Source organism: Ovis canadensis, chromosome 1, assembly GCF_042477335.2.
Source record: "Ovis canadensis isolate MfBH-ARS-UI-01 breed Bighorn chromosome 1, ARS-UI_OviCan_v2, whole genome shotgun sequence".
In the NCBI taxonomy this organism is placed as follows: Eukaryota; Metazoa; Chordata; class Mammalia; order Artiodactyla; family Bovidae; genus Ovis; species Ovis canadensis.
The window spans coordinates 233,760,098-233,782,828 of NC_091245.1; the positions used below are offsets into that span (position 1 = coordinate 233,760,098).

Consider the following 22,731-nt stretch of genomic DNA (forward strand, 5'->3'; position numbering starts at 1 on the left):
AGAGGTGCATGAGGACAGGGTCCCTGTCCAGATGGTGCTCAAAATCCAGCAATATAAAAGGAAGATTTATCTTTTAAAATGTGAGGCAGATCTAGCAGGTTCTGATGCTTGCTCAGCAGTCTCTAGGCTAGAGAAGAGGAAGTGAAGCAGAAGGAACAAAAGAATGAGGACAGCAAAAGTAGGATTACACTAAAACCTCGTTTGTGGCTTTCTTCCAAATATTTGGCCATTCCTGTCTCCTTTGCAGACTCATCTTTATCTGCCTGTCAATTACATGTTCATGTTCCTCAGCACTTCATTCTGGGGCCTCTTTTTCTCTCTCTCTCCCCCGTTTCTCTAACTGATCTTATCCATGCCTATGGTTAAAATGCAATATAGTTGCTGACAACTCCCAGATTTTATCTCCACTGCACATCTGTTCTGTTAGTATCTGACTCATGTTTCCAACTCTCCACCTGATTGCTCTTTTAATTTCAGAATCGTCCAAAACTCAACATGTCTGTAATCTCAGAGGCTTACAATGTCAAAGTTTATTTTTTTGCTCATATGTCATCTGCTGCTCTGCTCCTCATATTTAGTTCTACGATGTAGCCCAAGGAGCAGCTCCTACCTGGGAATGCTGTTTTTGTGGCAGACAGAAGAGAAAAATTGCCCAAACATAGGATCTGTTAAAGCTTCTGCTCAGAAATCAGTACATGTCACTTCTCTCATATTTCAATGGCAAGAACAAATCAAATGGACATGTTTGATGTGAATCAGGTGTGGACAGTATAGTCCTCTCATTAGGAGGTGCACAGTAAACCAACAGGCACCCTGTGGAGTCCATCACAACTCTGAAATCCTACTGGAAGGAACTGTGAGGATTTCTACTCTGAAGGTGACGAAAAATCCTTGCTTAGACTGTGGTTCTTTCACCTGGGAGTAATTTCTCAGTCCATTTTTCACCACAGCTCCTGGCTTTCCTATCTGAGATATACTTTTTTTTTTTTTCATTATACAGTCTTACCACATCAGAAGGGGGCATTAAGAGATTTTGCCCCATTGAGAGATAGCTTTTTTCACCTATTTCCTACCCATAGATTTGGAGGAGAAATGGTTTCAAGAGAATAATAATAATAATAAAAACAGATTTGTTTTGATATAGCTGAAAACAATCAAATACATTTTAAAAGCATATACTAGAGGGATGAGTTTTAAAGGTATATATAAACATATGTGTGCAAAACCAAAATAATGTGTGTAAAATCAAAATAAGGACATTTCTATTATCCATTAAAGTTTCACCATACCCTTTTTAAATCCTTCACTCCTGCCTTCTTGCCCTCAGAAATCAAGAGTTAGCTTTCTGTCTATACATTGGTTTGTATTTTCAGAATTCTATAAAAATTCTCCATATATCATACAGTATATTCTTTCTTGTTTGGTATCTTTTACTTGGCATAATTCCTTTTCAATCTGTCCATGTTGTACCATGAAGTAATAGTTCATTATCTTTTTTGCTGAGTAATATTTCATCAACTGGATAATTTGTTTATCCATTCATCTGTTGATGGACATTTAGGTTGTTTCACAGGTTTTGGCTCTTAGAAACATAGCTATTAATATCTGTGTACAAGTATTTGCATGGATATTTCCCTTTATTTCTCTTGGGTAAATAGCTAGGTGTGAAATAGCTAGGTAGCAAGGTCAGTAAGTGTATATTAAACTTTTTAAGAAACTTTCATACTGTTTTCCAAAGAGTTGTACTGTTTTACATTCCAGCCAGCAGAATATGAGAGGTCCAGTCTTTCCACATTTTACCAACAATTGGTAATGTTCAGGCTTTTTTTTTTTTTCTTTTTAAATTTTGATTTATTTTTATTGTATTGGTTTTGCCACACATCAACATGAATCCGCCATGGGTGTACACGTGTTCCCAATCCTGAACCCCCCTCCCACCTCTGCCCCACACCATCCCTCCAGGTCCCCAGAAAAATAAAGTCAGCTACTGTTTCCACTGTTTCTCCATCTATTTGCCAAGAAATGATAAGTGTGTGGTCACGGGACTTCCCTAGAGGTCCAGGGTTAAGCCCCCATGCTTCCACAGCAGGAGGCATGGGTTCAATCCCTGGTCTGGGAGCTAAGATCCCACATGCCAAGAGGTGTGGGCAAAAAAGAAAAATAAAAAATATTTAAAAACAGAAGTTTGTGGTTGTATCTCATTATGGTTTTATTCTGCATTTCCCTAATGCCTAATAATGTAGAGTATCTTTTTTTATGTGTTTATGGGCCATCTGTATATTTTGGTGAAGTATCTGTTCAAATCTTCTGCTCTTTTTTTATTTGTTGTTTATGGTCACCTGAGTTTCTAAAGTTCTTTACTGAACTTATTCTGAAAATAAGTCTACATATTCTGAAAACAAGTCCTTTATGACATATATCAATGTATTATACAAATCTATGATGATGGCTTGTCTATATTCTCTAAACAATGCCTTTTAAAGAACAGAAGTTTTAACTTTGATGAAGTCCAACTTATCAAGTTTTTTTTCTTTATGGATTGTGCTTTTGGTTTGTTTGTTTTTTTGCTTTCGGGTTTGAATCTTAAGAAATCTTTGCCTAATTCAAGGTCACAAAGATATGGCTCATGTTTTCTCCTAGAAGTTTTATAATTTTATGTTCTACATTTAGATCTATGATCTATTTTGAATTAATATCTCTCTATATATATTTCACACTATGAATCAAAGTTCATTTTTTTTTGCATATGGGTATACATTTGTTCCACCAATGGTCACAAAAACTGTATGTTCTCTAATGACTTGCTTTGGCACCCATGTAGAAAATCAGTTAACTATACATTTGTGCCTATTTCTGTATTCTTAATTCTGCTCCATTGACCTATTTGTCTATCTTGAGACTAATTCCACATTGCCTTGATTATTTATAGTTTTATAATAAATCTTGAAGTCAGGTAGTGACTTTAATCTTTTGGCTCAAAGTGTTTTCAATGTTCTTTTTGTTTTTCTAGGTCCTTTGCATTTCTATATGAATTTCAGAATTATCTTGTTAATCTCTACATGAAGTTTGCTGTGAGTTTGAATGTGATTGCTTTGAATCTATAAATCCATAAATGTTAACAACATTGAGACTTCTGTTCTCTCCATTTATTTAGATCCTCTTAATTTATCTCAGCAATGATTTGTAGTTTTTAATATACAGTCTGGCACATTATTTGTCAGATTCATCACTAAGTATTTCATGTGTTTTGAAATTTTTTTATACATACAGCTTTTTAATTTCAATTGTTCTGTGAAAATATATAGAAATTAATTTGGAGTTTGGATGTTGGCTTTTTTCCTTGCAACTTTTTGTCAGGCTCATCTATTAGTTCTAGTAACTTCTTTTGTAGGTTCTATAGTTTTCATGTTAGTGGGCATATCATCTGTGACTACAAAATTTAATTTCTTCCTTTCCAGTCTGATATTACTTTTTCTTGCCTGACTGTACTGACTAGAACTTTCAGCACAATGAACAGAACTGATGACAGTGGATGTTTTTTTCTTGATCTTAATCTTAGGAGGAGAGTATACAGTCTATCATTATTAAGGATGATGTTATCTGTAGGTTTTTGTAGATGCCTTGTATCAATCTGAAGAAGTTCGCCTCTATTCCTACTTTTCTGAGGTTTTTTTTTTTTTAAATTTAGGAACAGACATTGCATTTTGCCAACTGTTTTGCTTCTGTTGACATAATCATAGTTTTTCTTTTGAAATTTTTAAATAACAATAATTGATTTTTGAATGTTAAACCAATTTTGCATCCTTGAGATAAACCCCACACATTCATGATTTCTTTCACTTTTCATGTTGCTAGATTCAATTTGCTAAATTTTTGTTTAGAATTTTTGCATCTATGCTCATGGAAGATGTTGGTCTGTTAATTTGCTTGTATGTTTTTGTCAGATTTTGGTATCAAGGTAATACTAGCCTCATGAAATAAGTTAACTATTCCTTCTTCCTTAATTTTGTGGAAGAGTTTAAATAGAATTAGTACTATTTCTTCCTTAAATGCTTGAAAAAACTTCTGGGCCTAAAGTTTACTTTGTGGGAAAAATTTAAACTATAAATTCAGGTTATCTATTTCATTTTAGTGAGCTTTGGAAGTTTGTATTTCAAAAAAATGTGTCCATTTTTTCAGAGCAGTCAAAGTTAATGGCATAGTTGAGTAAATGGCTTTGTGGTGCCATTTTTCCAATAGCATTTGCTCACTTTGTGTCACATTTTGGTAATTCTTGCCAATATTTCAAAATTTTCATGTTTATTATATTTATGATGATCCATGATCAGTGATTTTTGATGCTACTACCAAGACTCATTGTAGGCTCAGGTGATAGATAGAATTTTTTAGCAATATTTTTGAATTTAAAAAATAATGGCATAAGGTTGTTTAAAATATATTCCTCTATAAATGTATTCGGATCTGAAGAATGTAATGTCACTTCTCTCATTTCTGATATTGGTAAACTTTTGTCTTTTCTCTTTTGTCCTGGTGAGTCTGACATGAGGTTTATTAATGTTATTGATCTCCTTAAAGAAACTGATTTTTAAACTGATATCCTATATTGTTTTTGTTTCCTATGTCACTGACTTCTGCTCTGATCTTTATTATTTACTTTCTTATGTTTATCTTGGGTTCTGTTTGCTCTTCTTTTTCTAACTTCTTATTGTGGAACCTGACTTTTTTCTTTTTTCACATAGACATATATTGCCTATTGCCATAAATTTGCCCCCTGATGTTTTGCTTTAGTGATGTTCCACACATTTTGATGTTTTCATTTCCATTTAGTTAAAAAATCTTCATAATTTCCCTTTTGATATTTTCCTTGACCCATATCTTATTTAGAATTGTTTTATAATTCATAAATATTTGGGGGATTTTCCAGATACTTTTCTGTAATTTATTTCTAAGTCAATTAAATTGATACCAGGGAATGCAATTTGTATGGTTTGAGTCTTTTAAAATTTCTTTGGTTTTGTTTTATAGTTAAATTATATGGTCTCTCTTGGTGAATATTTTATATGCTGTTGGAGAAAAAAGGTGTACTCTGCTTTTGTTGGACAAAATAGGTGAATTTGATTGACTGTAAAGTTTGTTTTCTATAGCCTGACTAATTGTGCTGTGTATGTTTTATCTATTATTGAAAGCTATTGGCCTTTCAAAAATAACTGAATTTGTCTACTTCTCCTTGTAGTTCTATAAGTATTTACTTAATGTACTTTGAAGTTCTCATATTAGATGCACAAACATTTAGGACTGTCATGTCCTTCTGATGAATTGGTTCATTTATCATTATGAAATGAATTTATTTATTCCTGGTAATAGTCTCTGTTCTAAAATCTACCTTGCTTAATATTAATAAACACATTCTAGCTTCTCTTGATTAGTGCCAGCATGGTATATCTTTTCCCATTCTTTTATCTTATATAACTTATTGATTTATTTGGCTGTGTCAGGTCTTAGTTGCATCATGGGGAATCTTTTGCTGCAGTGCCCAGACTCTCCAGTTGTGATGCACGGGCTTAGCAGTTGGGGTGCATGGGCTCAGCAGTTGGGGTGCACGGGCTCAGCAGTTGGGGTGCATGGGCTTAGTTGCTCCATGGCATGTGGTGTCTTAGTTCCCTGACCAGGGATTGAACCCACATCCCTCATGTTGCAAGGAGGATTCTTAACCACTGGACCACTAGGGAAGTCCCTATTCTTTTATTTTTTGCTTTTTGTGTCTTTACTTTTAAAATATATTTCCTGTAGGCATTATACGGCTGAATCTTACTTTCTTATACAATTTGAAAATCTCTGTCTTTTAAAGCTTAGACAATTTACATTTAATTGAATTGTGACAGAGTAGGATTTAAATCCATTATCTTGCCTATTTGTCCTATCTGTTGTTTGCTTTGCCTTCTTTGCCTTCTTTGGATAGCATCATTGACTCAATGGACATGAATCTGAGCAAACTCTGGGAGACAGTGAAAGACAAGGAAGCCTGGTGTGCTGCAGTCCATGGGTTGCAAAGAGTTTTAAAGACTGATCAACAACAACATATGGCTTATGATTCACTTGCATCTGCTTTGTTGCCATATTAGTTATAACTCTCTGTTTAGCTTTATCTAATGGTTGCTCTAGAGTTGATAATAGCTATCTTTAACTCGTCACAGTTGTGGTGGGCTAAATAATTGCCTTCAAAGATATTCATATTCTAATCCAGAGTCTGTAAATATGGCATAAGGTACTTTGCAGATGTGATTATATTAAGGATCTTCAGAGGAGGAGATTATCCTAGTTTATTTGGGTGTACCCTAAGTATAATTATCAAGGTCTTTATGAGAAAGAGGCAAGAAGGTTAATGTGGAGGGTAAGGGAAGGTGGTGATATGACACTGGAAACACAGATTAGATTCGTGAGACCAGGATCCAAGGAATGCCAGCAGCTTGTAAAAGCTGGAAGGAAAAAGGAATGGGTTCTCCCCTTGGAGTCTCCAGAAAGAGCCAGCCCTGCTGACATCTTGATTTTAGCCCCTTAACATTCATTTGGACTTCTGACCCCCAGAACTGTATATATTTGTATTGTTTGAAGTTTGTGGTAATTGCTACAGCAGCAATAGAAAACTATGCTGGTTTATTTTCAAGTGTTATTATACAACTTTCAGGTATAAGATTAGAATCTTATAATAGTAAACTTGACAAAATAAGGAACAGCAGTCAATGGAAATAAAGTAATACTTCACTTGGCTTTCAAAATACCAGTACTATAGGATGGATATGACTGGCTATGTGCTTGTTAGAAGTGGAAAGGAAACAGAATCCTGGCAATTTGATTCATTTTCTTTCTTTTTTTCTAATTCAGATTCTTTATTAAAGATTAAAAGACATATTAAATGTTAAAATGTAAATTATACTGAAGCTCTGTTCTGAAGATTAATATTGAGTAAAACAACTTTTTACTTAAGCCAGGTTTCCTATTGGAAAAGAGGTTTTATTGATTAGAAAATTCCAGTGAACATTTTCAGTTGGGTGCCTATGAGTACATTAGAAGTTACCTTTACTATAAAATGGATGGTATTGAATATTTGAGGTGCTTGAATTTTAGTCTCTTGGAGACAGTTATAATTTTGATATCAACAAAAGTAGAATCCATTTCACATACATTCCTCCAATGGACCCAGTACAATGGGTTATATGTGTATCTATCTGTTTAGAATACAAACTGTGAAAGGCTAGTAGATTATAGAAGTTAAAATATAGTAAGCCAAGGTTCAAACAATGTTAATGAAGTGATAATCATTCATGAAATTGACAAAGAGTTGTGATATTTTCTATGACATTTCCACAAAATATAAGATGTTTTGAGAACTGTTAGAAAATTTATGAACTTGTGTGGGATGATAATTTTGCTTGATATTATAGCTACAGAAATTAGGACTTTCATATCTCTTTGATTCCTGCTGAGTCTCTGTTCTTGACTCTTCAGTGCAATTCTCTAATGAGACAAGACAGAAAGAATGATTATACATGATGTTGCAAACACGCTGTCCTTGATTATCATGGGCTGGGCACTGAGTAATGTATACAGAGATGATTATATGTATGAAAAAGATAATCTTGATACTAAAAATAAAAACACACTTAGATAGTACACTCAAGAAAGAGCTTGCACATTATTCAGGAATATAAAATCATCTTAAGACACTGAAAAAGAAAAACCACTCTTTGTCTTGAAAGAAACTATGAAGTTTTGACTTTTACTCTAGTGAGACTTTCTGGGAGAAACCTAGAGGATTTTAAGAAATAAAATATTGTTAGAGGTATATTCATATATTAAAAAGCTGAAAATGTGTAACTATTTTTGAATATCATACAGATATCCAATTTCCTCTTTAGAACCAGTTCTAGAGATATTGATGCTTTAGAATAAGAAACAACACAGATTCAGGTCCTGTATTTGGATTTTACTAAGAATCCAATAAAGAAGATCATCCCTAAAAGCCAGGAGTTTGAATTGATACTTGGCAAGTCAGAAGCTGACTCGCTAGCAGACAATGAGAGCTCCCAAGTTTTAAATTCTGTGATCAATGGTTTGGCTGGGATTAAATTCATTCCCATTCATCCATACATCCAACCAGCAAATATTTATTGAGTACCCACTATGTATCAGGCACTGTTTCAGGCTTTAGGGATATAGTCATTCTTTCTTGCCATTTGCTGATACATTAATACAATTCCCTAATTTTTAGAAGATCATGAGTGGTAAATGACTACCTAAAGTGACATGATTCACAAGAGGCAGAGCTGATTCAAGCTTATACCAGCTTAGGGCTCTCTTCCCTGTAATTTTATCAATACATTTCAAAAACAACATTTGGAGTTCACCTAATAGGAAAATTAGGATCTACTCACAATTGAGTATTTATTTAAAAAAAAACCTTTAACTTTTAAATTCTTAGACTAAAAAGAAAATGAGAATCTAATTTCATACATACATGCAAAAAGCTAGATTCCCTTAATTGTAGTTAAAAACACAACTGCAAACAAATGTCAAACCATAATGCCAAATGACAGCTTTAAATTCTGTTTCACAAGTTGTTCTTTTAGCGATATCTTCACATTGTCAATCATAGAGATAATTTTGATTTTGCACAAATCCTGCCTCTGTTAAAAGCAGTGTCTGTGATATCATAAGAAGTTTGGCAAGTCTCTTGTTCTGAAAGCTATTGATAGACAGGAAATCAGAGAAAGAGGTAAGTCTTGGGGAAAATATCAGATAAGATTTGTTATTTTAGAATGATATTACTAGAACACTTCATTTCATAATGCTTTAAACTAACAGAAGTGCATCCAAAATAAACCACTCCATGGACTAATCTTTACAACTTTAAGAGTAAAGCAGATAATACTGAACTCAACAGATATTTATTGAATATCTGAATCACCAGTGCAGGGTATAAAAATTAATAAGATATGATGCTTTAAGAGATTAACAACCTAAGGGAAGATGAAAGAGAAGAAATACTTTCTGGGCACCTACAACCTACTAGGCATGATACTAGATGCTTTAATTTTTACAAGAAGTTAGCTGTTATTAATATGCCCATTTTACAGAAAATGACAATGACCCTTAAAATGGTTAAGCTAGTTGTCCAAACTTGACTGGTCAAGTTGGGATTTAAATTTATGTTTTCTTAACTTAAAAGTCCATTCTTTTTGTATTCAATACTAAGTCACACTACCACGAGGTAACAGAACCCTTGAAACCTTGCTTCCACATATTTTTTTATATTGTTATCGCTTCTAGCCTTCATGAAAGTATAACAAGCCTCAAAAAAGTAACTAAACACCAATTTTATCTTCTTATAGAAGAAGAAATGTGTTGTGAAATGTTTTTATTCTACTTTTGTTTTGAAGATATAGTTCTACTTCTGATTTTGCCAAGGCACTACAGAAAGAAAGGCAAAAGTCACCATGTTATATTTATTAAATGAACGAAAGAATCCTGGAAGAGTGGAGAGGTAGGGTAAGAAAGCAAGGGGAAGGGGAGAGGGGGTACTCTTGGATTTTCTGCTTTCTGCAGGGCTGGAAGTTCCCTGAAGATTCAGTGTTACATGATTGAGAAAGAGAAGCTGACAGAATGGATCCCTTCAGGACAAACGGTAAGAGAACTGTATAAACAGTAGTGGGGGGAACACAGGTTAAAAGCTAGATACAACAGAGTTTGACTCTGTCTTTGCTAATTATGTTAACCTGAGCAAGACACTTAGCCTTGCTTAGCCTCAGTTTCCTCAAGAGAAAAATGTGGAAAATAATACCTGCTTCAAAAGAGAGGGCCGCAACTCTGCTGGCCAGAGTCTTTGTGCAAATTTGAAAATGGCTTTCCCTCTGGGTTGGTGAATTAGAAGAAAAGCTCCTTCTGAGTGAGACCAGACATACGGACACAGGGCTTGGTGAAGAGGGAATGGCACAGTTATACAAGGAAAATAAGCTCTTTCCTCTGTGGCAAGTGGTAAGGAGAGCAGAGTTCAGGCTGGTCTTCAGATTCCTGATTCCTTCTAATGAGTACCACACAACAATGCATCTTGCTTGGGGCTGTGTGAAAACAAAATCATGTCCACAGAAGCATTCAGAGGGCTCCCCACGACTGTGAAACTTGGGGCTGGTGAGAGAGCTTGAGAGGGAGAAATGGGGGAGGAGAGAAGAAAGAAAAGAAGGAATAGGGGAAGAGAGAGCCTGGAGAAGCAGATATGTTTAATCAAGGGGTCATGTCATACATAGAACAGGAAACTCCATGAATCTCCTGAAATAATTTGCCAGGCTTTATGTCTATTTTTCTGAGGTGAGGGTCTATAGCTCTCAATTATAAAAGAGAAAGAGAAGAGGATGAAGAAATTGTGAAAGAAGTTAATGTGTGTGTGAGAGGGGAAATAAAATCCTTCCCTACAGCCTCAGATATATGCTTTGGGGGGACAGGGAGCAATTAGGTAAGTTTCAGTTAAAGTAGGTAAAGAGCTAGATAGCTTGAGATACAGACAGATATTATTTATTTCACAAAATCATTTACATGCAAGTCAGTTGCATCTAACTTTGGACACAATGAAGCTTTTCCTCCAACAACATTCTTCACTAATCTTGTCATGTTATTGGCAAATAAATCACAATATTTTTTTATAATATTTTTCTATATTTTTTTCTTGGAATTTACCAAGATAGGGCCTACACAGCTCCTGGGGATGAAGGTGTACGGTGTGAGCTGTTATAAACAGCTGCATGTCTCAGTGGTACCACTGTAGGCCACTCATTACTCGTAAATGAATTTCTCAGTGTTATACGTGGGCAGCCTTCAAGTTTAAACACATATGTTCTTCTAAAACGTATTTGTAAGTTGGTTACAGGAAATTCCCAACACATTTTACTATAGCAGCAGTTTTCCAAAAAGAAGGAATTAGGCCTGCAGGCCAGCCCACAAAACCCTATTTAATCTGTAATACTTTTGAAGTGGTGTCACAAATTCATGTTTCCAGGTTGAGTTCTGGCCTTGGCCTAAGAGACCTTATAGCCTGGAAGCATAAGAGTTGAGGGCTCTCTTTACACAGAATTTTAAAAACAGCCACACTTTTCTCTGGCACTGTTCCTGTGCCATGCCCCGAGGAGACCCCTCTCTCCAGCCCCAGTGTGCCTGTGACCAAGCTGACCAGACCTTCTCTACCCCAAGCATCTAGGATCTTGAGGAACTACTTCTCTTCCTTCCAGTGGAGCCTCTTCTCCTAAGGGAGCATCCTCAGCTGAGTGTGGAGGACAAAGCAATACATAATTAATTAGATTTGTATTAAGGATGAATTATTTCCTAGTCAACAACTCCTTTCCTGCTCCAAATTCAGAAATTCTGCCGATTTTTTTCTAGAGCCAGTTCTGGCTTTTCATATCTTTTTTCCTCCTCTTCTGAAGCTACATAGCTTATAAGTCTCACACTTTCCACAATGGTCCCAGTGCAACCATGGCAAATGGCTCTGCTGTGGGGAGAGGAGGGGAAGGAGGGGTAGTGTGGGGAGAGTGCCTGAATTTGCAAAGCCCACCCTAGCACCCTGAGCAAGCTGGGCTCTGGCCTCTGGAGAGCACATCTTGTGGCCTGTTGGTTGCTGTCTTTCCAAGGCAGAGGTTTGGGACCTTGCTGTGTGGTAGATTCCCAGGCACCGCCTAGCCCTACTTAATTAGAATCTCTATGGGTCTCATCAAATATCTCTATTTTAAGGTTTTTTTTTCCTGAGCCCAGCTTCTTTTTCTGGAAGGACTTTCACATCTCCAATTGCTTAAGGATACCTCTATTTAGAATTCTATTGGTGCTTCCAACCAGAGCTCCAAGAGCAAATTTGCTCAGTTGAGAGACAGTTAACTAGGGAAAGTGGAGAGAGGAAAGCCAAGTTCATCTACGAACCTTAAGGAATATCTGCTGTCACATGATCATAGAGGGGAAGACAAAGAACCAAAACAGAGACAGGAAAGGGGCAGGATAACAGCTTGCCTATGAAGTCAAAATCTCGAGGCCGGTTTAGACAGTAATGTCAAAGCCTCTGAAAGGTCACTTGTTCTTAAGGATGTCTTTTTACCCTGGCTCTCCCATCTTCCTCTGGCTCAACATGGAGTTAGTTAGTTAGTTAGTTATTTCAGTTGCTCAGTCGTGTCCGACTCTTTGTGACCCCATGAATCGCAGCAAGCCAGGCCTCCCTGTCCATCACCAACTCCCGGAGTTCACTCAGATTCACGTCCATTGAGCCAGAGATGCCATCCAGCCAGTGATGCCATCCAGCCATCTCATCCTCTGTCGTCCCCTTCTCCTCCTGCCCCCAATCCCTCCCAGCATCAGAGTCTTTTCCAATGAGTCAACTCTTCATATGAGGTGGCCAAAGTACTGAAGTTTCAGCTTTAGCATCATTCCTTCCAAAGAACACCCAGGGCTGATCTCCTTCAGAATGGACTGGTTGGATCTCCTTGCAGTCCAAGGGACTCTTAAGAGTCTTCTCCAACACCACAGTTCAAAAGCATCAATTCTTCAGCACTCAGCCTTCTTCACAGTCCAACTTTCACACCCATACATGACTACTGGAAAAACCATAGCCTTGACTAGACGGACCTTAATTGGCAAAGTAATATCTCTGCTTTTGAATATGCTATCTAGGTTGGTCATAACTTTTCTTCCAAGGAGTAAGCGTCTTTTAATTTCATGGCTGCAATTACCATCTGCAGTGATTTTGGAGCCCCCAAAAATAAAGTCTGACACTGTTTCCACTGTTTCCCCATCTATTTCCCATGAAGTGATGGGGCCAGATGCCATGATCTTCGTTTTCTGAATGTTGTAAGCCCTGGCTATTTGCTCTCATCTGGTTGGTACAGACATTCAAACAATCCAATGGAAACTGGCAGGGGGTTAAAGATTTTCACTTTTCAAATGTCTCTTAGGCTTAACTATGCACTCAAAACAGTAAACGACCTGACTTGCTCCTACTGCCCATTGCCAATCCCTTCTCCACCCAGCAGTCAGAGTGATCCTTCCACAGTGTCATTCCTCTGCTTAAATCCCTCCAGTGGTTTCTTTTTGTCCCACTGGAATTAATACTTGCACTCCAACAGGCTTGTGAGGCCCTGCACGACCTGGCCCTCCCCCGTGTCCCTCACATCTGCTAGGCTTCAAGTTACACTTCCACTTCTGAGAACTCACCAAGCTCATTTATCACTTGTAAAACTCTTCTCTGGCCCTTGGCATGGGAACCTCTACTTATCTTCCTTTATGCATCATTTTGGAAGTTACTTTTACAACCACCCTTTCCAAAGCAGATATCCATTCTTGCAGTCTCTACTACAACACCCCTTTACTTACTTTATATCTGTTATCACAATGTATAATTATTCTGGTTAGTTCTCTACTTTATTTATTTTGTTACTGTTTGTCTCTCTCATTAGAATGTAAGCTTCAGAGGAAAGGAATGTTTCAGATTCACCACTGTATCCCCAGGGTACAGAGTACCTGGCATATAGTAAATGCTCAACAAATAATTGTTAGTTAACCGAATTACCCAAAGCAAGTTATTCATCCACCCCACAGATACTTATTGAGTGCATACATGTACCAGATTTTGAGGATATAATAAAAGGCAAGGCAGACAAAATGTGAAGAAAACCCTGGACAAGGAAAAAAAAGACAGTGCTTATATCTAGGAGTAATCCTGTGATAATACAATAACTTACTGGGCTGCAAGCACATATTAATTTTTATTATGTGACAGACATTATGTCAGTGTATTTGGTGCCACTAAACAAAGGAATATCTTGCCTGCTTTTTGATAGACTAAAGTATAGAGAATAAAGAAAGAAAAAGAGCAAGAGGGAAAAAAGAGGGGCAGGGAAGAGAGGAAAAGAAGAGGAGAAAATAGTCCAGTGATGTCTCTATTCTCAGAAAACTTAAAGAAATTATCTTTAACACTTATAATAGAAGATAAGGTTAGAGTCATACTAAATTTAAAAAAAATGAAAGAAAACAGCAAATTTGGTATGCTATTTCAAAGCAAACAATGCCCTAAGAAAGCTCTATATTTATTCTAATAATGTTAATTCTGAAAACATTCATGAAACTGCCATCTTCAAATTGCTGCCAGAGATCGTTTATTAAGCATACAAAAAAAGAGAAAACATTTTACTTTATTTTTAATCCCCAGTGATATTTCCCAGATTGATTTCCCATCATTCTCCTTGGACTTGCTTTCACTGGGCCTATTGAGATTGTTTTAAATATCAAATTCATTCCTAAAGGTCAAAGATTCATCATACTGAGGATATTCTAAAACATGCACACTTGAGCCAATCCTCAGAAAAGAGTTCCAGAAATGTTTGAACAAAGACAGAATCTTCTCAATGACCACGATGAAGGAGACAGAATTCATCTGGATAAACGGCTAGATCTAATTAATCTGACATCACTGGAAGTGGGGTATTCTGTACCTTTCATATATATAGAGTATATAGCTGATTTTAATCTTTCTGATGCAGTCATCATTATGGCCATCAATTATTAACCCATACTATAAACACGGGCTTCCGCAGTGGCTCAGCAGAAAAGAATCCACCTGCAATGGAGGAGACGTGTGTTCAATCCCTGGGGTGGGAAGATCCCCTGGAGGAGGGCCTGGTAACCCACTCCAGTATTCTTGCCTGGAGAATGCCATGGACAGAGGAGACTGGTGGGCTACAATCCATAGGGTTGCAAAGAGTTGGACATGACTGAAGGGACTGAGCACGACAGCACACACGAGCTATAAACAAAGGGGCACTGAAGATTACTGGTATGCGTAGGGGTGCTTGTCTCTGTTGCATATTGGACCAAACTGCAATGCTTTTAAAGATATTTATTTGCACTTAGTTTTTCTTTATTCTTATGCATGGTCAGTCTTTCAGCTGCCATCACTTCTTGTTACTATTAGTAAGTCTGGCTCTTGCAAATTTCCTGCTTATAAAATTGCTGCTTCTAATATGTACTGGGATTAACAATGACAAAATTGTGAAATGGCAGAAGTGGGGGCGGGATGAAGACTCTTAGAACTACAAGACGCAACACCTTAGCAAGAGGCATGTTACTGGTGTAGCAGGGTGGAGGAATAAATGGTGGGTGGCAATAAGCTCTGCAATTGTTCATCTGACTCAACCAAAGAGAAGTAAATGAATATTATCTCATGGGAGAGAAGAGATAAACCTTGTTCCTCTGTGAACTAGACAGAACTCTAGCCTGGAGTAGACAGAGATACAATCCAGGGCATAGTGTTGGTGAGAAGGTTCAGAGACAATGAACCTAATTCTAAGGTGCCTGATATCCATTTCCATGGCCTCACTCCCAAACTCCACCTCTGGAGCAAACAGCTGCCCTCAGAAAGAACGAAAACAAGATTATAAATCTTCTAAATAGAAAACAGTCCAATACTCATAAAATAAAATGAATAAAATACAGAAAAAATGAAAAACAAATATCTAATTATGCCTTCTGTACACAGAGAATAATACAAGACAAAAATTCTTATCCTCATGAAACTTGCATTCTTATGGAATATGTAAATGGCATAATACCTCCCATTAAAGACTCCTGCTGCTGCTGCTGCTGCTAAGTCACTTTAGTCATGTCTGACTCTGTGAGACCCCATAGACGGTAGCCCACCAGGCTCCCCCGTCCCTGGGATTCTCCTGGCAAGAACACTGGAGTGGGTTGCCATTTCCTTCTCCAATGCATAAAAGTGAAAAATGAAAGTGAAGTCGCTCAGTCGTGTCCGACTCTTCAGGACCCCATGGACTGCAGCCTACCAGGCTCCTCCGCCCATGGGATTTCCCAGGCAGGAGTACTGGAGTGGGGTGCCATTGCCTTCCCTGTAAAGACTCCTAGATTTAATAAAAGCCAACAAAACCCCTAGCATTATGCTATATACCAATATGAATTCAAAACAAAAGGAAAACCCCTAACATTATGCTATATACCAATATGGATTTAAAACAAAAGGATTCAAATAATAAAAGATATTATCAGGCAAATGAAAATTGAAGGAAAGTACGGTTGAGATATTAAGTACAGATAAGTAAAGACAAAGTAACTGAGTAAAAATATCTAGGATGGTTGGAGGAATATGCTTCTTAGTATCTTTGATATTAACTCAATACCAGAAGTATCTGTGTTTTGGGGGAGTCTTCAATACAAGGTATTGACAAATAACAAAGAGAGAAGAAAAGTAGGAGCTTATAAAGGAAAAAGTGATAAAGAGATGTTTTTCTGTTGGAAGATGACAGAATTCAAAAATTACTGGCCAAAGTGAAATTCAGTAGTGTAAGTACCACACATGATCTCTTCGATTTAACAAAAATCTAACACCAAACGCCATGTGGGTTCCATTCTACTTGCACTAACTCAGTGAAGTTAAGCAAGTCCTTTAACCAGTTTGGGGTTCAGTTTAATCACCTGTAAAATGGGGTGGTAGGATAGGATGACCTTTCACATGAAATGTATCTTTAATCTTGGATTCACTGTTATCAAAATATATAGGACCCTGATGCTTTAAATATATATGGATTACTGACTTAAACATAAAATAAATTTGGAAGAAATTATTCTTGACTGTACCTTTCACTTTTCAGTGTTACAACTTCTTCCTTTGTCTGATTCAGAAGAGTTCTGGTTATTTCCAGTTCATTTTCTGCAAGATTAATTCTTCTTTTTAAGTCATCTTCTTGCCTTTCTTTTGCAGTCAGTTCTTCCTGTAAAGTTTTATATATCTGTTGACAAGTCATTAAAGAGTCTTCTTTTTCTTTAAGCAATCTGGTGTGCCTAAAATGGAATAAGGAAAAAAACCCCAACCAATATGCATTTAATGCTATATTTTTATGTTTATCAAAAATATATAAACATCTCATTTAAAAATAAGAGCATAACTTTAATTTTTAAAATAAGAATGCTACATAAATAGATAGTTCTGTGATTTAAAAAATTTCCTATCTAGGCAAAGGCAAAAATCATTGAACAGCTTCAATACATTATAAACTAGGGTTAGGTATTGTTTATACAAGCAATACTATACAAAAAGTTAAGTGCATTTTAAATATTATCTAAAATATGGTTTCAAATTCAATTAGTAAAAACATTAAATAAAAAATTTGCAATGTGTACCGTGAGTCAGAAATAATGGATTCAAACTTCAGTTTTCTAAGTTCTCTTTGATACTCGTCAGCTTCATTAGATTTATTCCTAAAATTATACAAAATAGATTCAAATATTTTATTTCAACATAGTTAAAGTGAAAACGTTTTCCCTTTTGTTAAGATTTATTTTTCCTTTGTTACTTATCTTTATATTCTACTTATTGTTACATACACAGATTTCCTTAAAATTAGAATACATATTCAAAGGGTTTCTGTTTGCCAAAAATACCTTAATCTGTTAGTCCAATTATATGTGTTTTTCTATATCATTATTTTATTTATCCATTAAAAATTTCTTAGCATCTTTATATTACCATTTCTTTAAAGAAATAAATATTCAGTCCATTTCTGTACTGGCCAAGTAATCTCCTATCAGGCAGATCTGCATTTAAATAAAATGTCTAAATTTTAGACAACATTAAAAGAGGAAAGAAAAGAAAAACCCCTATGTGCAAGTGACCAAAAGCAGGATGATTCTGGAGGAAAGCTGATACTTCCAATGAGGTGACAGCCATGGGATCAGGTTTTTGTTTTTAAATGATGTTAAGCCTGAGGGCAGGCCCCAAACTGCACCATACAGGAGAATCAAATTTCTAATAGAAAACTCACAGTCATTCTGGCTTGAAGAACTACAGGACAGTGTTTGAGGACAACCACAGCTGCTGGGAGGTAAAGAGTGAACCCTGAATGGGAGTGACCCAGAGAGAGGGAATCCCAAATACTGCTTATAAACTCTGTCTACATGTCTGGTTGAGCCTGAACTACAGGTGACCTGGGGAAGACTCCAAGCAGCCTAATTAAAGATGAAAGAACTGAACTGAGAGTTTAGCTGTTGCCATAGAAACAGACTTGTGGTTTTAGGCCAACCGAATTAATTGCCTATTTAAAGCCACACAATCCCTTCCCCAACACCACAACAGTATTTGGAGAAATATAACAGAATCTAAAATTTCTATAACATAACATTCACAAAGTTTACAGTATATTTTTAAAAATTACTCAACATAGAAAGAAACAGAAAAGCAGGACCTATTCTAAAGAGAAAAGACTGTTAAAAGGGACTGACTCTGAGATGACCCAGATATTGAAATTAGCACTGTTATAATTCTGCTTGAAGACATTAAGGAAAATCTAGTCTAGTTCTTGAAAAGATTAAAAATCTCAGCAGAGAAATAAAAACCATTAAAAACAACAAAATGAGTTAGGGAGTCTGAGATGGACATGTACACACTGCTATATATAAATGGATAACCAACAAGAGCCTACTGAATAGCACAGGGAACTCTGTTCAATATTTTATGGCAGTCTGGATGAGAGGGGAGTTTAGGGGAGAATAGATACATGTATATGTTTGGGTGAGTTGCTCTGCTGTGGACTTTAAAACTATCATAACATTGTTAGTTGACTATACTTCAATGTACAATAAAAAGTTAAATGAAAAAAAATTAAAAATAAAAAGAATGAAATGGAAATTCTAAAACAAAATAAATATTTGTCTTGATCTTATATGATTGGGTTTGTAACAATATTCAAAAAGTTAACATATTAAGAAAGATTAATATTCTAGTTGTATAGGCTTCTCATTAATAATTTATTATATGAATATACTTTAAAATAGCTTTATAAGTTATTTTAATAAGTTTATGAATGTACAAAGAAATATGTTAGATTATTGATGGGTTTGCCCTACTTGCAGAGTAACTTTAATTCCTAATATACAATGAACATGAACAGCATTCATTTATTTTTATTCATTTATTTTCTTTTCTACTGTAAAATATGATAAAATTGTAAGCTGCAGAAAATTATGTAAACAATTTATATAATGAATTATTATGAATAAACTCTAATTACTACCATCCAGATAAAAAAATAAAACCTCATCAGCTAGCCTAGAAGCTTCATACCCTTGACTGGATCATAGTCAACTCCCTCTCCTCTAAATTGATCATTCTCATGAGTTTTATGGTAATCACTTTGATTTTCTTTGGAGTTGCATTGCCCAAGTTTTATCCCTAAACACTATACTTTAATTCTTTTTCTTTTTATAAAAAAATTTTTAGAACATGTTTCTTTTATTATCTACTTTTTGTAAAATAGCTGATTTGTATTATCAGTTCAGTTCAGTTCAGTTCAGTTGCTCAGTCGTGTCCGACTCTTTGCGACCCCATGAATCGCAGCACACCAGGCCTCCCTGTCCATCACCAACTCCCGGAGTTCACTCAGACTCACGTCCATCGAGTCCGTGATGCCATCCAGCCATCTCATCCTCTGTCGTCCCCTTCTCCTCCTGCCCCCAATCCCTCCCAGCATCAAAGTCTTTTCCAATGAGTCAACTCTTTGCATGAGGTGGCCAAAGTACTGGAGTTTCAGCTTTAGCATCATTCCTTCCAAAGAAATCCCAGGGCTGATCTCCTTCAGAATGGACTGGTTGGATCTCCTTGCAGTCTAAGGGACTCTCAAGAGTCTTCTCCAACACCACAGTTCAAAAGCATCAATTCTTCAGCACTCAGCCTTCTTCACAGTCCAACTTTCACACCCATACATGACTACTGGAAAAACCATAGCCTTGACTAGATGGACCTTAATCAGCAAAGTAATGTCTCTGCTTTTGAATATGCTATCTAGGTTGGTCATAACTTTTCTTCCAAGGAGTAAGTGTCTTTTAATTTCATGGCTGCAATCACCATCCACAGTGATTTTGGAGCCCAGAAAAATAAAATCAGCCGCTGTTTCCACTGTTTCCCCATCTATTTCCCATGAAGTGATGGGACCAGGTGCCATGATCTTCGTTTTCTGAATGTTGAGCTTTAAGCCAACTTTTTCACTCTCCTCTTTCACTTTCATCAAGAGGCTTTTTAGTTCCTCTTCACTCTCTGCCATAAGGGTGGTGTCATCTGCATATCTGAGGTTATTGATATTTCTCCCGGCAATCTTGATTCCAGCTTGTGTTTCTTCCAGTCCAGCGTTTCTCATGATGCACTCTGCATAGAAGTTAAATAAGCAGGATGACAATATACAGCCTTGACGTACTCCTTTTCCTATTTGGAACCAGTCTGTTGTTCCATGTCCAGTTCTAAGTGTTGCTTCCTGATCTAACATACTATTGTTGTATTGTTGTTCAGTCACTCAGCCATGTCGGACTCATTTTGACCCCATGAACTACAGCACGCCAAGTCTTTCCTGTCCTTCACCATCTCCCAGAGGTTGCTCAAACTCACGTCCATTGAGCTGGTGATGCCATCTATTCATCTCATCCTCTGTCATCCTCTTCTCCTCCTGCCTTCAGTCTTTCCCAGAATCAGGGTCTCTTCCAATGAGTTGGCTCTTGGGATCAGGCGGTCAAAGTATTGGAGCTTCAGCATCAGATAAGTCCTTCCAATGAATATTCAGGATTGATTTCCTTTAGAATTGACTGGTTTGATCTCCTTGCAATCCAAGGGACTCTCAAGAGTCTTTTCAAACACCACAGTTTAAAAGCATCAATTCTTTGGCACTCAGCCTTCTTTATGGTCCAACTCTCACATCCATACATGACTACTGGAAAAATTATAGGTTGGACTAGACAGACTTTTGTTGGCAAAGTAATGTCTCTGCTTTTTAATACGCTGTCTAGGTTTGTCATAGCTTTCCTTCCAAGGAGCAAATGTCTTTTAATTTCATGGCTACAGTCACCATCTGCAGTGATTTTGGAGCCCAAGAAAATAAAGTCTCTCACTATTTCCATTGTTTCCCCATCTATTTGCCATGTAGTGATGGGACTGGATGCCATGATCTTAGTTTTTTGAATGTTGAGTTTTAAGCCAGCTTTTTCACTCTCCTCTTTCACTTTCATCAAGAGGCTCTTTATACTGCCTTGATGTACTCCTTTCCTAATTTGGAACCAGTCCATTGTTCCATGTCCAGTTCTAACTGTTGCTTCCTTACCTGCATACATATTTCTCAGGAGACTGGTCAGGTGGTCTGGTATTCCCATCTGTTTAAGAATTTTCATTTATTTCTGCCCTAATTTGCATTCCTATACACGAATAATGAGAAAGTAGAAAAAGAAATTAAGGAAACAATTCCATTCACCATTGCAACGAAAAGAATAAAATACTTAGGAATATATCTACCTAAAGAAACTAAAGACCTATATATAGAAAACTATAAAACACTGATGAAAGAAATCAAAGAGGACACTAATAGATGGAGAAATATACCATGTTCATGGATTGGAAGAATCAATATAGTGAAAATGAGTATACTACCCAAAGCAATTTACAAATTCAATGCAATCCCTATCAAGCTACCAGCCACATTTTTCACAGAACTAGAACAAATAATTTCAAGCTTTGTATGGAAATACAAAAAACCTCGAATAGCCAAAGCAATCTTGAGAAAGAAGAATGGAACTGGAGGAATCAACTTGCCTGACTTCAGGCTCTACTACAAAGCCACAGTCATCAAGACAGTATGGTACTGGCACAAAGACAGACATATAGATCAATGGAACAAAATAGAAAGCCCAGAGATAAATCCACACACATATGGACACCTTATCTTTGACAAAGGAGGCAAGAATATACAATGGAGTAAAGACAATCTCTTTAACAAGTGGTGCTGGGAAAACTGGTCAACCACTTGTAAAAGAATGAAACTAGATCACTTTCTAACACCGCACACAAAAATAAACTCAAAATGGATTAAAGATCTAAATGTAAGATCAGAAACTATAAAACTCCTAGAGGAGAACATAGGCAAAACACTCTCAGACATAAATCACAGCAGGATCCTCTATGATCCACCTCCCAGAATGCTGGAAATAAAAGCAAAAATAAACAAATGGGATCTAATTAAAATTAAAAGCTTCTGCACAACAAAGGAAAATATAAGCAAGGTGAAAAGACAGCCATCTGAATGGGAGAAAATAATAGCAAATGAAGCAACTGACAAACAACTAATCTCAAAAATATACAAGCAACTTCTGCAGCTCAACTCCAGAAAAATAAACGACCCAATCAAAAAATGGGCCAAAGAACTAAATAGACATTTCTCCAAAGAAGACATACGGATGGCTAACAAACACATGAAAAGATGCTCAACATCACTCATTATTAGAGAAATGCAAATCAAAACCACAATGAGGTACCACTTCACACCAGTCAGAATGGCTGCGATCCAAAAATCTGCAAGCAATAAATGCTGGAGAGGGTGTGGAGAAAAGGGAACCCTCCTACACTGTTGGTGGGAATGCAAACTAGTACAGCCACTATGGAGAACAGTGTGGAGATTCCTTAAAAAATTGCAAATAGAACTACCTTATGACCCAGCAATCCCACTGCTGGGCATACACACCGAGGAAACCAGAATTGAAAGAGACACATGTACCCCAATGTTCATTGCAGCACTGTTTATAATAGCCAGGACATGGAAACAACCTAGATGTCCATCAGCAGATGAATGGATAAGAAAGCTGTGGTACATATACACAATGGAGTATTAC

The 22,731-nt window shown here is 36.6% G+C and overlaps 1 protein-coding gene across 2 annotated transcripts in view; it reads right to left on the reverse strand.

Annotated features, from left to right (window-relative positions):
- LEKR1 (leucine, glutamate and lysine rich 1) overlaps positions 1–22,731 on the reverse strand; it is a 235,091-nt gene that overhangs the window by 54,662 nt on the left and 157,698 nt on the right. For both annotated transcript variants that reach the window (XM_069561843.1, XM_069561835.1), the window contains 2 exons: positions 17,215–17,292; positions 16,672–16,875 (listed from right to left, as the gene is read on the reverse strand). In XM_069561843.1, the coding sequence (XP_069417944.1) occupies positions 16,672–16,875; positions 17,215–17,292 (282 nt within the window). The remainder of the gene's footprint in view (positions 1–16,671; positions 16,876–17,214; positions 17,293–22,731) is intronic.